Genomic DNA, 16,635 nt, shown 5'->3' with positions numbered 1-16,635 from the left:
TGACATAATAAATCTTATTATATTTTAATTCAAGATTTCATAGTGTTACATATTGTTTTCTTCTATTTACCAAGTAGGCTACTGCAACTCTTGCATCTCGTCGATAATGTTTGTTTAAATGCATTTAAATGAGTGGAAAATAAACGAAACGAAAATAAGCACTAATAATTTATAAACGATAATAAATCCTGCTTTTAAAAGACTGATATTTTCTCCTGAAATTACTGAATGTATTTATTACTTCGTGAGTATATTACATGTTCGTACTGTTAATCGAGCTCATATAATATGTATTTGATAACAACAAGAGCACAATAATTCCAAACAATAGTTTTTTAATAATAATTGTATATTAAACTTTATCCGGTTTATATACATTGGCTCATAGAAAGGTTACTGTTTTGAAATGGTTATTTGCATTATCATTTATAAAGAAGTATACTGTATAGCCATTTGGTTTCATCGTTTCAAAGCAATCTTTTTACCACAGTATTATTACGATATCCTCCTGTTTGAAACAATCATTCAATTCTATTTAGAGTTAACACATTGGAAAGTAAATATCTACAAATTTGAAACGTCTTCGATTATCTTAAAATTGCAATATATTGGGGAAAATAACAGATTTGATCTTTTCATTACACCAACAAATAATTATGAGCTAGGCTGGTAGGTGGGATAAAGATTTGAAGACGTCTTACGTCGGAGTAGCATCGGCTGTTGATTACCCATCGTACTGCCACGTCTGGTTGAAACTCTGCGTCCAAATGATCTCCTAGATTCAAGTTCTATCGGTTCGAAGCTAGGCCGCCTATCAGTAGCCATTGTCACCGGCCTATATATTTGTGGTGGTCTGTTCGATAACTGATTTTGATATAATTCAAACAATATTCTTAAATCATGGTTGAAGTTGTACGGTTTTGTTTTCTGATGAGAATCTGTATTCTTCGGGAATGGTGTTTCGATTGAACTGATTGTACTCATCGCTCGATCTTTATTCTTTCCCTCTTTTTCATCTTCCTTTATTTCCATATCTTCTAAGATATTTATTAGATCAGTTAAGTTATTTTGGCGATTCCTAAGTTCGTTTATAATGCACCATGTTTGATTTGGATTCAAACCATAAGATTTTGTGAAAGAACTATTCAAGTTTTGTAGTTGAATAGGTGGTAAATTTATACGTAAGAAATGAGGTTGATGAATTCCTAAGTTTTCAATAGAATGGCGCTGGCCTTTGAAAGTTTGGAGTAAAGAAACACTGCTCTCCTTTAAAGATCCTTCAAACATTTTTTGGCTGTACTTTGCCCATTCTGTAGCATTCATATATAATATATTATCTCTGGTGTACACTGATGAGTTCCCTTCGGTTAATAATACCTTAGCGCACTGGTAATGTCCATTCTTTGTTGCTAAAAGCAAAGCAGTGCAGCCCTCATTATTTCGAGTGTCAACGCCTAGACCCTCACGAATAAGGACGCTGGCAATAAGTCTAGTGACCTCTAAATGTCCTTTAGAAGCTGCTAGATTCAGTGGCGTGTCGCCGTTAAGATCAGGAACATTTTTCTCTATTGTATCTTCCTGTAACAAACGTGCGGCTATCAATTCTCTACCAAATAAGGCAGCGTAAGAAAGCACAGATCGTCCGAGTACATCTTTACTGTTAATATCTGCTTTAGCGTGTAAAAATATACGTGCCATCTTAAGACCTTTTTGCTCATCATCAATTGTACACGTAGCCATCAACGGTGTTCGTCCAGATTTATCTCGGCCATTCGCATTTGATCCCATATCGACTAGTAACCTTACTTGATGTAATCTACAATCTGCAATAGCACGATGAAGCCCATGGTTCCGTGATGTCCTCACTACAGTTGTCATTTTGAGTTCACTCAATATTGTGTGAAGATGAAAATCGCAACGATGTATAGAAAATAGTGATCTTCACTGCTCAGTTATACGAACCAAGTATATCATAGAGTAAGTAAGACTAAGTAAGTTGTTTTTAGAAACAGTCTTTACAAACAACAGAACAAAGAAACTCAAGTACGTGTCTTTTGTTCACTGTTTGCAACTATGTCAACGGTCTTCTAATCACCTAAAGGCATTGATAGTGCTAAACAGAATATAACAAACCTTTAAATTGATTTAATGAACTCTTATAGCGTCCCAATCGATTGTCGCTTGGTTACATGAGACAATTGCTGTATATAATCACCAGCAAAGTTTGTTTTATACTGTGAACAACTTTAGAAATGTTATAACTTTAAACAGAATAGCAGAAAATCTAAGCAACACAGATATTTAATGGCTCAATTATCAATAGCTATAATCCAACACGTTTATCAGTTGCGTTGTGTGTATCTGTGTTATCTTATTGACGATAACATTTGGCTTCAATATTCTAACAACTTTGCATTAAATATACATTGTGTAATTAACATTTTGTTACTGTAACCATAGAGGTAAAATTAGTATTTTTATTTTTACCTCCATGTTCTAACACAAGAGATGGATTCCCGAGATCAACATGCATTATCTCCTTATTTTTAAAATACGGCTGCATCAAAAACGACCAGTCTTCATATTGAAAAGAAAAATATAAAATAAACAAAATGTTGATTCTAGTGTCATTTTGTCAATAGTTTTTGTGACTTTAATAGTAAACCCCATGGGTTACTCTTTGCGTAGTGGGTTGTTATTATTATAGATTGACTTATAAGGTGGGTTACTATTAGAAGGGGAGTTACTGTTAGAGTGTGGGTTACTATTAGAAGGGGGCTTACTATTAGAGTGTGGGTTACTATTAGAAGTGGGGTTACTATTAGAGTGTGGGTTACTATTAGAAGGAGGGTTACTATTAGAGTGTGGGTTACTATTAGAAGGGGGTTACTATTAGAGTGTGGGTTACTATTAGAAGGGGGGTTACTATTAGAGTGTGGGTTACTATTAGAAGGGGGTTACTATTAAAGTGTGGGTTACTATTTTAAGGGGGTTACTATTAGAATGGGGCTACTATTAGAGTGTGGGTTACTATTAGAAGGGGGGTTACTATTAGAGTGTGGGTTACTATTAGAAGGGGGGTTACTATTAGAGTGTGGGTTACTATTAGAAGGGGGTTACTATTAAAGTGTGGGTTACTATTTTAAGGGGGTTACTATTAGAATGGGGCTACTATTAGAGTGTGGGTTACTATTAGAAGGAGGGTTACTATTAGAGTGTGGGTTACTATTAGAAGGGGGTTACTATTAGAGTGTAGGTTACTATTAGAGTGTGGGTTACTATTAGAATGGGGTTACTATTAGAGTGTGGGTTACTATTAGAAGGAGGGTTACTATTAGAGTGTGGGTTACTATTAGAAGGGGGGTTACTATTAGAGTGTGGGTTACTATTAGAATGGGGTTACTATTAGAGTGTGGATTACTATTAGAAGGGGGGTTACTATTAGAGTGTGGGTTACTATTAGAAGGGGGGTTACTATTAGAGTGTGGGTTACTATTAGAAGGGGGTTACTATTAAAGTGTGGGTTACTATTTTAAGGGGGCTACTATTAGAATGGGGCTACTATTAGAGTGTGGGTTACTATTAGAAGGAGGGTTACTATTAGAGTGTGGGTTACTATTAGAAGGAGGTTACTATTAGAGTGTGGGTTACTATTAGAATGGGGTTACTATTAGAGTGTGGGTTACTATTAGAAGGAGGGTTACTATTAGAGTGTGGGTTACTATTAGAAGGGTGGTTACTATTAGAGTGTGGGTTACTATTAGAAGGGGGGTTACTATTAGAGTGTGGGTTACTATTAGAAGGAGGGTTACTATTAGAGTGTGGGTTACTATTAGAAGGGGGTTACTATTAGAGTGTGGGTTACTATTAGAAGGGGGGTTACTATTAGAGTGTGGGTTACTATTAGAAGGAGGGTTACTATTAGAGTGTGGGTTACTATTAGAAGGAGGGTTACTATTATAGTGTGGGTTACTATTAGAGTGTGGGTTACTATTAGAAGGAGGCTTACTATTAGAGTGTGGGTTACTATTAGAAGATTTACGATAATTGTAACATAGAGCACAGTCCGAAGTGGGTTTGTTAGAGTGGACATAAACAATTTAATGAACTAACGTTATAATACAAACACGCTAGTCGTCTTACGTAGTATTCACATATATTCAATAGTCATGATATACCTTTCTATATCTAGTTGATCTTCGTATTGATATCATTTCCAATTTCTCAGAATATAGTTATGATTTATGTTTTTGACAGAAAGACAACAATTCCTCAGATGAATAGTATGTTCATTTTATTTACTATTTATTTTTTAATCAATTTCAATAATTCTCATTAAAATTATCATTAAGTTGATTTTTTAAAATTGTTGTGTATATTTAATTGATTATTTAAGTCAAATGCTCCATCCAGCATGTAATTGAGCAAGCCTGTCAACCAGCCTTGGTTCGGGTCTACTTGCAGAATGGTTCAGAACTCCTTGTGTTTAGATAAAAGCTTCCACTCGCTAGGCTTAGGTCGGCGTAATAACCCATGACTGGACAGCCAAATAAGCCACAGTCTGAACACTTTCCATCAACGAAACGGTCCCAGCTGGCACACGGGTAGGATTTGAACTGACAAGAGGCTGACTGGTCCATACTCTCAAGGAAGTAGAGATGAGATCGGCTGTGACTGCAAGACACCTCATCGATGGCCGCTTAAATAATATAGAAAATACAATTGATATTTTTATTTAGGGTCGACACTTTTCAAGGAGGTGTGTTAGGAGAGGCGGGATTCGAAATGCAATTACTTTCTCCCTTCTCTTTAAATATCTCCGCCATAATAAGATCTATCAAACATCTATTTTGCCAAGTATAGTACTTGCTTTGTATGTTTGTTTGTTAGCACGATAGCGACTACAAATTTTAAGTTATCATTATTATTAACAATTTTATTTTCCATTTTAAAAAAAACGCGCTTCATATTACGTAATTAATCATGGCGTCATAAATATGCATATTTATGAACTTCATTTTGAGTACCGGTTAACTCAGTCGACTGAGCAAACAAAACAAATTCGTGGGTTCGAATCCCACGCTGGTGGAATAGAGTTAAAGCTATGCGAGCTACTGACGTGTTTGGGGTTCACATAATTATACGTCCTCTTTCCACTACATCATGAAGCGAAACACCCTCGTTGTAATTATTAGAAAATTAGGAACAAAATAGAAAATGTGTAAAGGTGAAAATGTCTAGATCTAATCACACACAGCATTAAGACACAAACATAAATAATATATATACCTGCGGTACATTTCATTTCAAAACCTGAGCTGCACTGACGAGATCTAAGAAGATCGAAACAGTACTGTCTGCAGATTGGATATATATAAATATATATTCGCAGTAAATCTTTGTAGAAGAATTTTACAATTTTACGTTAGGTGTTCGTCAGTTAGTAAGTGTTTCAGTCAGTTTCTGAGTGCTTTCGTTAATATTTTTGTTAATTTATCACATCTTTATTTTTTTTTTTTTAATTCGTACGATTATTTATATACCATTAGTACCACCAGTACCATTAACTTAAGTTCGTTGTATGTATTCATAGTTCATGTTGTACCTACCAAGAGCATCGAATACGGTTGCAGGACATCCGGGTTGTTCTTTTCCACTATTTGGATAGAAGTCCATGTGACCAAGCTGTTTAAAAAATGACGAGTTACAAAATGACTAAACGTAAACTACTAAACAAAAACATGCCACACCCAAACACCCAAAAAATCTTCTCATTGAACTGTTAATGTTTGTTTTTACTAAGATTCTTCATTACCATTATTTACACATTGTGACTCTTATTGTGTAGTGTTTCGTCCTTATTTACTAGAGAAGCTGATACTGAACATTCATGTACTGTTCGTTTAATGTGTTTCCCCTTTAGAGGGCATGTCGCCATTAACTTAGGCTATTCTTTCTTCATTCAAATAGGTCTATAATGTATGTTATGTATGTACATATAACATTAGCAGTGAACTCTCGCTAACTCAACTCTCTTTTATTTTATTTTGTTTTAATAAAATATCTTAATGATAATGTTTTACTCTGATTGATTGTTTTGTACTCAATAAATGTATGGGTCTATATTCAAAGATACGTGTACATTCCAAGTAAATTCAATTAATTAACACCTATGGCACCAGAATATTATTATTCCGGAAACGTTTTCTATGATTACTGCTTAGATAAAAATGGTCAATAGGCCTATCTTATCTGGGACAATTGCACATTCCACCTTTCCTATATTATCAGAATGAACTTATAATACGGAATGAGATTCTAAGATGTTTATTTTTTTTGTTCCACATTACTACTGTCCATTGTTTGTTGTTTTTATGAATCTGATTTGTGGAAATAAATTAGAAATGCTCTCACCGGTTGAAGTAGACCAAAACCAAGACTAACAAGGGTCTCTCCATCTGTATGAATGTTATCCACAAGAACCGCATCTGTTGGGTCAAGGCGGCAGTCAGGATGATTGTAACGGAATTCTGGACCAGCAGGATCAAGTCCTGCAAACAATGTTAATTTAATGTGTTGTTACAAACAAGCTAACTTGTCGAATGATTAAATGAAAATATATCTTAGTATTCTATTTTAAATTCTGTTTCTTTAAATATCGTGTCTAATAATAATACATAATGATTTTAATTTGATAAATAAATCTGATAACATAAAGATGTACGGTATTCTACCTGTAATTCTAGCAATCCCAGGATTCATTGCTCCTGCGTAACCGGCAGTGTGTGCACCTAAACTGTGTCCAATGATGTGTACCTTTCTGTTTGGATAGCCAAGCTCTTTATTTAAAAATTGAATAAACATGCCCAGCTCAGCACCAACTACTCTGATATTCTGCACTGATTTATAATAAATATCATGGGCTCCTATTCCCCAATCAACAACGATTACATTTACGTTTTCCTGGCGAGAATAATATTGATAAGCATTTCTAAACAATGTATTTCATATTTAAATATTCTTATAGACCTTTATTTCAGGAAAAGATTATTTCCACAAAATAATGCATATTACAGTAGCACCACTGTTTCGAGGTCCAACAAAGTGTCTCCTTAATAGTAGAGGTGTTCCCCAAATAGGATTTGGCCGTAATGTTAAAAATATTGACCTTCATTAATTCTAAAAGAAACTGTTCCCTTATATCCTAAATAAGGATGCCCCTACTGCATATAGATTTACAAAAAGTAAAACAACTACAAATTCTATCATCGTAAATGTAACCAGTATTTTAGAAGTTTTGTGGTAAAGAAACGGTAAGTACTAACTATTTCCAGCAATTTGGTTTTCACATTCTGAACCCAATCAGAGAAGAGTCCAGCTTCGGTGTAGCCATGGATAAGAAAAACAGTTCTTTTCAATGAGTTAAATGTTGATATCTTCAATGACGATGGATTTGTTCTATCAATCGTCATGGGAATGTCATCATTAAGGCGGGTGTACAGGAGAAAGTTTGTGTTGATATAATCGGGAGATCGTGGCGGGAAATCTCGGAAGGTGTCACATGGTGGATCATCTGTGAAGCAGCCCAAATCACCGTAGCATACCTTATCTGCTGCAACTGTGGAAATTAGAAAGCTTAAGCTTTAAAATATCTATACTATAGGCCTACTATTGTATATTCTGTTTACTTGAAAGCTAGGCCTACTTGATTTAATTTGTTATATTGGTTTTGGCAAGCAAGGCTCTATCTCTTTGCCCTTTGAGGTCATTGATGACTATCCATACTATAGAAAGAGACACCAACATTCACCAAATTGATACGTTTTTCCAATTAAGTTTCTTCTCTTTCTTCTTTCTCCGTTTTCTCTGTTCCATTAATTTGAAGACTTTTAGATTGTTATAATTATATTTTCTTCTGTGTTTTTAGATATAATACAAAGGAAATATTGCATAAAAACTTACCAGATCCTGCAAATAAAGCTATAATAAGCAACAACAGCATTTCAAAAGAACGTGGTACAGTAGTTAGCTTTAAAAAAACAGTACTAAATATTAAAGATAAAGTAGTTTTTGTTTCTTCTTCGTTCAGCAACTCGTAGTGATGGAATTCGCTTTCGTTTTAGTTAATTTCTAAAGGAAAATTCTTGATTTATACTGTTGTTTGATGTCATCAGTCACGAAATATCTTTTAATGACCGCTATAAACTTATAAATAATTTGTTAAAGTTGTTTGGATAAGCTAAATAGTTATTACTCTTATCGTTCAAATGGGCCTAACCAAACATTTTAAGAGCCCGTTTTGATGAGAATTTTCACACCTTGTTAATGGTAATTGCTGAAATCATAGATGATGCATGATGAAAATTAGCACTTCTAAAATGTGAACCGCAGTTTTACTTAAACTTATCTTACCATAAAGGTTGTAGATTTTTCATTTATAAAATCGATAAACATTACCTTATCAAGTAAAACGATAATGGATATAGATATGGATAAGCGTGAGTGGTGTTTTAAATAATTGACAGTTTTGGCTATATAGAAATCGGCTTCTTAAACTCATAAAATGCTCTACAGGTGCATGTAATAGTGTAATGATTGCGAACGAATTGTTCAGTTTGCGATGAAATACTAAACATATGAAATTGAAAAATTTCATCTCCTTCCCAAAATATTTTTGATATCAACATCACGTGACTATGCCATGATCAGTGTCGGCAAACCAAGCTGACACCACTACCTTGAAAAAGTGCGATGCTAACGCACGAAACGTTGGTAAGTTTCAACGTTTATCTTCACCTTCACAAAAAAACGAAAATTTGATATCAAAAACTAAACATATGTATAAGAACATACTTTTTTTTCAATATCTAAGTTTGTTTTAATAGTATCTAAACCATCAAAGCCACGGTATAGTATTTATATATTTTTTAATGCACTGCTGCTGCACATGTATTCTCCGTGTCCTTTAATTGCATACTATTTTTATATATTGAATAATGACACATGTTGATATTCTATTATTTATTTTTCACTGGCGTCATTTAGTAATATTACATAAAGTACAATACCCTAACCATGACTTCTAATAGTGCTATTAGTGAAAATTGACAAGTGACAACTTCAAATATGTTTAGAAATAAGCGGACACCTGTAAACTGTGGGTTTCTTCCATTTCATCAACAGGTAATTTACTAATGTTGTAGTTTGGGGTTTCATGAAGGTTAAACCGGCTCTGCATATCCATGGAGTAAAAAATAGAATCTCATTAATCCATGGTATATCATACTTTACAAAGTATTGGGTTGGGGCTTTTCAATGAAATTGCTGTATTAGTGACCATGCATTCCTGTCATAATGTTTTCTACATTTTATCTGCTTACTTTATACCGTTTTGTATACGGCTGTCCTATGTTTTTATTTAGTTTGCTTTCTTTTTTGAAGAAATGTATCTGAAATAAAATGTCCATAACCGGTATCGGAGAGTTAACTAAGTCTACTAATCTGGGACGCGGTTGTTTCCTCGTATACAAGTTCCACAATCCGGTTCTTCATCTGTTAAACATTCAAAATGCTTATCTTACCAAATGTATTGTACACGCTCAATATATACAGCACAAAATATTTGTGTTTATGAGAATTCTTTGCTTATAAAAAATACATTTCTAGAGGTTTCACTTTTTCTATTCTGATTTGTCAGATTTCCTATAACTATGTTATTCTAAATTTATAGTTTTCATCCAAATCTTCGGTGTTATTGTTCCTACTGTAATTCGTTTAAACCATCATGACAATTATCATTTGTGAATCAATCTATTTTATTCCCATCAAGTTATATTTTATCTTCACAATATCTTCGTTCAATAGTACTTTTTTCCGTGTATGAAAAAAATGTCTTATCACGTTTGGAATTTTGTTGTTATATTATACTGTTTTCTTTTAAAATACAGCACCGCCTATTTTGTACTTCCGCCGCAAGATTTAGTGTGAGACTGGTATCGCGACGGAAGTAAATTTTTGGAGAGATAATGTACTAACTTAGGCTAAAACCACCGACGCAGATCCTGGGGAGATCCTCCCACACAAATATTTTTAGTGGAGGATTGTCCTCACCCTCACTTTTTCAACAGCAAAATCATTAAATTGTTTGAAATGAAATAGAAAGTAAGACTTTGAGCAAGATGTATCGTATATAATTTCAGAAAATACAGTATCTAAGAAGAATAGATTTTGCGTGAATATAACCAGTGGCGCATTAGGCCCAGTGCCTAAAAAGTGCGTAACCCAAAATAATTGTGTTCTTCTGGGCGGAATTTTTATGTGCTCAGAAATCGATTGAAACGACCTATAAATTACTCAAAGAGACTTGGCGGCCCACTGGCCCTCAGCCTAAGGTTGCTCGCTTCGCTCGCAAAGTATTTCGATTTGTATACGTTACCCCCGCCCGCACTATTAAAAACAGATCTACGCCGTCCAAAACATTAAATTAGCTTTAGATCGTTTGTATGATTTTGATATTTCAAGTTTAAAAATTCAGTGCATTCCATAATATTTTTCTCGCGTGTACCACGTGAAGTCACGTTGTCTCTCAGGACTAATAAAGTATTTACATACTTCGAATGAGGTTAAAGTAATATAATTGTTTATTTACTAATCATTTAATATCATATTCTATTGAATTTTACATTGGTAATACATACATTTTGTTACTAGCCTAACTAGGAGTGTTATATTAGGCTAGGCCTAGGCGCTTCAGCCTAGCTAGGCCTAGAATTGTTTGGTCTTTTTTTTTTACATAATTAACACTACAGTGTTTATAAAATCCGATTAAAAATAATATTTAATATATTATATTAAAAAACAAATAAATGTTACTGTTTCAATGTGAATTAAATGTAGGCTAAGCCTAGCTTTTATTCAATATGATTTAAATGACAAGAATCTATTTAAATGTTATATAAAACAACTGTTCTATATAAACATTCATTAGGCCTATTCATTCATATCATATTTAGGACTAATTCGACTAAAAGAAATGCGGGTATAACTATGTTAATTTACAACAGAAAGAGAAATATGTAGACAAGTATGGGTAGCGGCGCTATACAATCTTTGGTATGGGTAAAAGTTTACATTTTTTCAATCCGGATAATAATCATTTTTTCTATGACGTCGGCCACTAATCAGACTTCTGATGACAAGTACAAAATCAGCAATTAGCTAAATTCGTTCATAATTTTTTTTTACACATATAACAGCTATTACAAAAGCATGCGGTGGTACAGCTGTCTATAACCTGAACTCGCAATGGACCACGAGAACAAATCTTTATCCTATAATATGTATGTCCGTTTATGCATTACATCATTCATTAGTTAATCATGCTCAACGGATCGTAACTAGCGCCATCACATTTTAAAATGGGATTTTCTCCTGAGAGCTTTAGTTGGTTTTTGGTGGGTGTGGGGGTGGGTTTCAAATTTTACTTTGATTATTGTTGGATTAAAAAGGAGGATAAAAGTGGTATTTACGTCGTAGCCCTTATGTAATATAATCTTTTTCAGTTTTGATTTTCTTCTCCAACCCAGCACACTGTTATTTACCAAAGAATGTGCAAATGGTAGTAATATAATTGTGTCTGTAATTCAGATACGACACACACAATCTGGCTTCAAGTCATCTTTCACAGGGTAGTGTTACCCCTCGTTGTTTGTCGAGAAAGTCAGGAATATCTTGTCGACTCTATAGACGGATACACGAGTCACGAAACAAATAAATGTACAATAATCTCGACTTCAACTATTCCTTAAGAATGTAATCAATTTAGTAATCTTCGTTAGTCGTCACGTAATTTGTTATCTACATTCTTCAGATTAATCGTTAATAATTACCCAAGGCATCATCATAACCACAGACAAACAGTTACCACACCACCATACACCATACATTAAAAAAAAAAAGTTACACTAAACATCAGGGGGAAACAGCCCTCTCCCCCCCCCCCCCCTTACAGCGACACCCCCCCCCCCCCCCCTAACCGACTCGAACCCCCATTCTCGACATGCCAAATACCTCACCCTCATCTCTGAACATTTTCCAAATACGTGCCCCACAGTACAAAAGCTTATTCGTAAATTGAAAAATTCGTAAACTCGTTCATGAACAACTCATACCTTCTCCTCTGTATGAGCGTACGCCGAGCGATACATGTCTGTAAATTTATAAACTTTGCAAATAAATTGCCGATTTTCACCCGGAAAATAACCCGCATTTTTTGTCCCTGGATGTACCTGGTGACCCAATTACTTAGTGTCATAGTGATCACCCCCTCCCCCCCCCCCCCACACACACACACACACACACACACACACACACACACACACACATATCCTGGCTACGGTCTACGGTCCTGAACATCTGTTTCCTCGTTACTGTTCAACATAACATTTCCTGCTTTACATCTCTATTTTGTATTGTTACTTGGCGATGTTTTGGTTGTGAATGTTTCACGATCATGATGAATGTTTATGAGTTATATGGAGGACAAAAACAGGCTTATTTCATCGCTAAATGGAAAATTTTACCTTAGCGGCACTCGTCTACCAGACGGACGATTTAAAAACCAATGTCACGTGATACAAAATCAACAGACAGCAATATTCCATATTCAGTTTAATAAGATCACTTTGTTGAATTTAATACGTTACTAAATGTTTATCGTCATATTGTATTACTTTTAAAATCTAAACAAAACAACAATTAAAATAATTATTAAACGATTATTTATAATTGTTTCTTATTAATTCAATTAACATTGTGTACTGTATATAGTTTTGTTATGCTGGTGTATATTTGAATCATGTTGATGATTACCACTAAATTGTCTAATTTATTGGCAGTATGGCGAAGAACTCCCTGTGACTAGGTAAAAGTTTCCTCTTGCACTGCTTTGGTCAGCGTAATATCCCATTTCGGGACACCCGGATGAACCACAGCTACACTTGCCGGCAACATAACGATCCCACGTAGAACATGGGGTCGATTTGAACCTACAACTTGCTGAACCCATACTTTCCAGAAAGTACAGATGCGACCGACCATGACTGCAAGACACCTCATCAATATCCGCTGAAATACAATATTGAAATTAGTTAATAATTAACATTTTACTCATATACATGGATAAGCGTGGTCACAAACATTTTGCTCAAAACATTCCAAATATCCAAAATAGTACAAACATTAAATTTGGTTAGTGTGTTGTGGAACTTGATTTATTAATGAGTTTTAATATCTTATCCAGCAGCAGACAAAATAACAATAATATTAATAGCATTATAGTTATGTATATATTGTTTAAAACCTACCCAATGCATCGAACACTGTCACGGGGCATCCGGGTTGTTCTTTGCCGCTATTAGGGTAGAAATCCATGTGACCAAGCTGATTTTAAAATATAGTAATAATGATTATCATAATACTACAAATATTATTATTTTAGGTGAGGTAAAGGAAAACTTTATAATTTATGCGTTCGTTGGTTTGATATTCATACATTCATATGTATTTTATAAACTTTTTATGAGTCTTTTTTCTATTAAAATCAGCATTGTAAGTTAAGCGCTCAGCAGACACTAAGCAAAGTATTTGGCAGAATGCAGAGAGCGACAGAAGGCGTGCTATGTAATACATATTGAAACAATTTTGTGACGTCACCAGATATACCAGATACAATAAGTATTGTTTGAGATAATTAATTAATTAATTGCAAACAAAAAATAAGAACTGTTAAGAAATGTTAGAGGTTAACGTTATACAAACAAAAAAGGTATAGTCAAGTAGGCTACTAAACGTTAGACCTAGGTCGGGTAGGCCTACGTATAACCTCCTCTTCCAGTATAGCCCAATCAATATATACCAAGTATAGCAGTTAATTTGTTAATAATTGTTGCTATAATTCTGCTTTGTGTTCCCATTTCAAGATAGAGTAAAGTTGTTTTTTTTAATAAAATCGTTGTGTTTTGTGAAGAGCGCTTACCGGTTGAAGTAGACCAAATCCCAATTCATCCAGTCTCTCTCCATCAGTGTGGATGTTATCCACAAGAGATGCATCTGAAGGATCCAGGCGGCAGGTAGGATCCAGATATCTAAATTCAGGACCAGCAGGATCAAGACCTGGAATCAAGTACACCTTAAGGTTTACACGTGCCTTATAATGATCTAATGCAAACGAGCCCCCATTGCTTCCCTTTAAAATTACTGTCAATGTCTTTAATATTCGATCAAATATAGGTAAAATAATCTACAGTTACACTCCATTTACTACTACACTTATACTTATACTAAACAACCATATGCATCAAACTTTCTTTCCGCATCCATGTCAATACAATATTCGATGCTAAATATAATATATTGAAAAAAAAGGGGGAATTAAAACAACAGAAAATGGTTGTTGTAATTTCGAAAAAAATACCACCGGTGAGGTCATAATTCATTCTACCCTTCGTCCCTTGTCGTTGCAAATGCCATTCTTGGTATAAAAGACGAAATGTAGACAACTACGATGACCACATAGTAATCTTTCTGAGTTTCTATAGGCCTATAATCTGTTGCTATTTATGATTATTTCGTGGATCTTTTGATTTTTGGAAAACAACCACCTTTGGTCTAATAGACTTGAAGGCCTACCTGTAATTCTACCAATCCCAGAGCTCGCCGCTCCAGCGTAACCAGCTGCGTGTGCGCCGAGACTGTGACCAATGATGTATATATTCTTGTTAGGATAACCAAGCTCATTGTTCAAAAGCTCAATAAACTTTGCTACCTCAGCACCGACTACTTGAATGTTTTGTACAGATTTGTAGTAGATATCTTTGGCACCACGTTCCCAGTCAACAGCTATCACGTTTTGTTTTTCCTAGTAACAAATATACAAACAAAAACTATAAAAAGATTATTTAAATACAGTGTTCTAGGCTATGGCTATGAATAGGTCTACCTACACACATTGTGTCTACTTTGTCGTTTATATTATCTACATGAAATCTGGTGATGTGTTGGGTAGGTAAAAATGTTTGTAAAATAATTATTGTAAAAATGCCTTTTTTTACAATACAATTCATATTTTCAAGACTATTTAAGACATTCTAATTTTTTTAATCGTTGTAATGGCAACATATTTTACTTACTAAGTTCAGAAGTTGGTTTCTGACATTGTTAACCCAATTAGAATAGAGCCCAGATTCGGTATAGCCATGTATAAGAAAAATGGTGTTTTTACTAGAATCGAATGTTGATTTCTGGAGTGTCGAAGCGTCGTTTCTATCAATTTTGAAAGCGTTATTAGAATTCCTGGTATACAGATAGAACTTAGTCTGAATAAAATCAGGAGATCTCGGCGGAAAACTTTTAGTACGGCTACACGGATAGGTGTCTGTAAAACAGCCTAAATCACCATAGCACACTTGGTCGGCAAAAGCTATGCAATAAAAAAAAAAGCAAAATAAAGTTGTATTATTAAATACACATCTATTGTGGACCTCAGTAAAGTGTCTAGCATAAACCCACAGTAATACTCGATGACAAACTACTGTCTACTATTCTTGTTATAACTCAATATGGTGTGATTTTTTTTTTACCGAAAAAAAGCATAAACAAAACGAAACAATAAATCAAACTTGACCAGGCAAGACATTCAAATGATTGCAATGGGAATGCTAAACGATAAAGACTGTATACCACTGCCTATATAAGAATATGTATATCATGAATAAATAAGTTTGTTATCCATGTTTAATACACAGAGAAATTAGTTTTTAAGTCTAAGGTTATTTAGTCACTATAGTAAATTTAGATAGTAGAAAAAATTAAGTCAACTTGCCAGACGTTGAAGACAGCGCTACAATCAACAACAGCAACATTTTACAGAGTCAATTTATAAAACGAAGGTTTGCTTAGAAAACTTTGATGTACTAACAATGATAGAAATTAAATGTATGTTTATATAGAGGTTTGCGCGTCGAATCCAGTATCACCTGACACAGATGTTGAAGTATCTGTTGAAAAGCAGGACATTTCAGATAAGTATTTGCTAAATGATATAAGCCTAATTGCTTAAATTATCTATTAGTCTGCAAAGCACCGTATGTTTTAAATTAATAACGAACCTATTAACGATACTCGATTTTACCTTATTTATAATATAGATTTCAGTTCAATAATATTCATAACTACAGTATAGCTCAACCTATTTCTTAAAGTTATAATTAGTAAGACAAATGAAGAATAATGTACAAATAATCCATGACTTCAATAGACTGGTTGATAAACATTATTATGCAATTAATATATTATATTAATATGTATAGTGCTACATAATAATATTATACATAACAATTAATAAGAAAATATATTTAACAAAGTAGGCAGATATGAACAAATAAAAGAGTTGAGTATTAACACATACAAAAAACATGTGGCCGAACTGTTAATGATAAAATGAAATCCATCTATGCCACGTCAATATTTGCAAAGTACAATTTCCATTCGTTTAGCCTATTTTAAATTATAACATAAGTAATTTTGCAAGACGGATGTATACTAAGTAATTGCAAATAAAACCATACTGGTCTCTTT

General features: G+C 34.0%; 2 protein-coding genes across 2 annotated transcripts; both read right to left on the bottom strand.

Annotated features, from left to right (window-relative positions):
- Nucleotides 1-654: 654 nt before the first annotated feature.
- LOC140051913 (uncharacterized) lies at nucleotides 655-1,982 on the bottom strand. Its single transcript, XM_072097259.1, has one exon. It carries the CDS (start codon nucleotides 1,876-1,878, stop codon nucleotides 655-657), a length of 1,224 nt encoding a protein of 407 aa, XP_071953360.1. The 5' UTR covers nucleotides 1,879-1,982.
- Nucleotides 1,983-4,454: 2,472 nt separating this feature from the next.
- Nucleotides 4,455-16,623, bottom strand: LOC140051910 (uncharacterized). The gene is made up of 13 exons (XM_072097257.1): nucleotides 16,601-16,623; nucleotides 16,437-16,483; nucleotides 15,189-15,478; nucleotides 14,689-14,917; nucleotides 14,036-14,172; nucleotides 13,365-13,440; nucleotides 12,895-13,125; nucleotides 9,498-9,552; nucleotides 7,326-7,641; nucleotides 6,735-6,963; nucleotides 6,415-6,551; nucleotides 5,610-5,685; nucleotides 4,455-4,699 (listed from the first exon to the last, which is right to left on the bottom strand). The coding sequence occupies exons 1-13, from the start codon at nucleotides 16,621-16,623 to the stop codon at nucleotides 4,455-4,457; spliced, it is 2,091 nt and encodes a 696-aa protein (XP_071953358.1).
- Nucleotides 16,624-16,635: the final 12 nt, after the last annotated feature.

This window comes from Antedon mediterranea, chromosome 6 (assembly GCF_964355755.1).
Source record: "Antedon mediterranea chromosome 6, ecAntMedi1.1, whole genome shotgun sequence".
NCBI lineage: Eukaryota > Metazoa > Echinodermata > Crinoidea > Comatulida > Antedonidae > Antedon > Antedon mediterranea.
Note: the sequence above shows the minus strand (reverse complement) of the source record. Positions and strands in the feature narration are given on the sequence as shown.

Bases quoted from the DNA above. Each gene is read 5' to 3' on its own strand.
- LOC140051913 (XM_072097259.1), bottom strand. From the start codon at position 1,878: ATGACAACTGTAGTGAGGACATCACGGAACCATGGGCTTCATCGTGCT.
- LOC140051910 (XM_072097257.1), bottom strand. From the start codon at position 16,623: ATGGTTTTATTTGCAATTACTTA. The intron at 16,484-16,600 runs GTATACATCCGT...TATCATTAACAG, and splicing joins GTTTTATTTGCAATTACTTA to TTCGGCCACATGTTTTTTGT. The intron at 13,441-14,035 runs GTAAGCGCTCTT...TTTTAAAATCAG, and splicing joins GATTTGGTCTACTTCAACCG to CTTGGTCACATGGATTTCTA.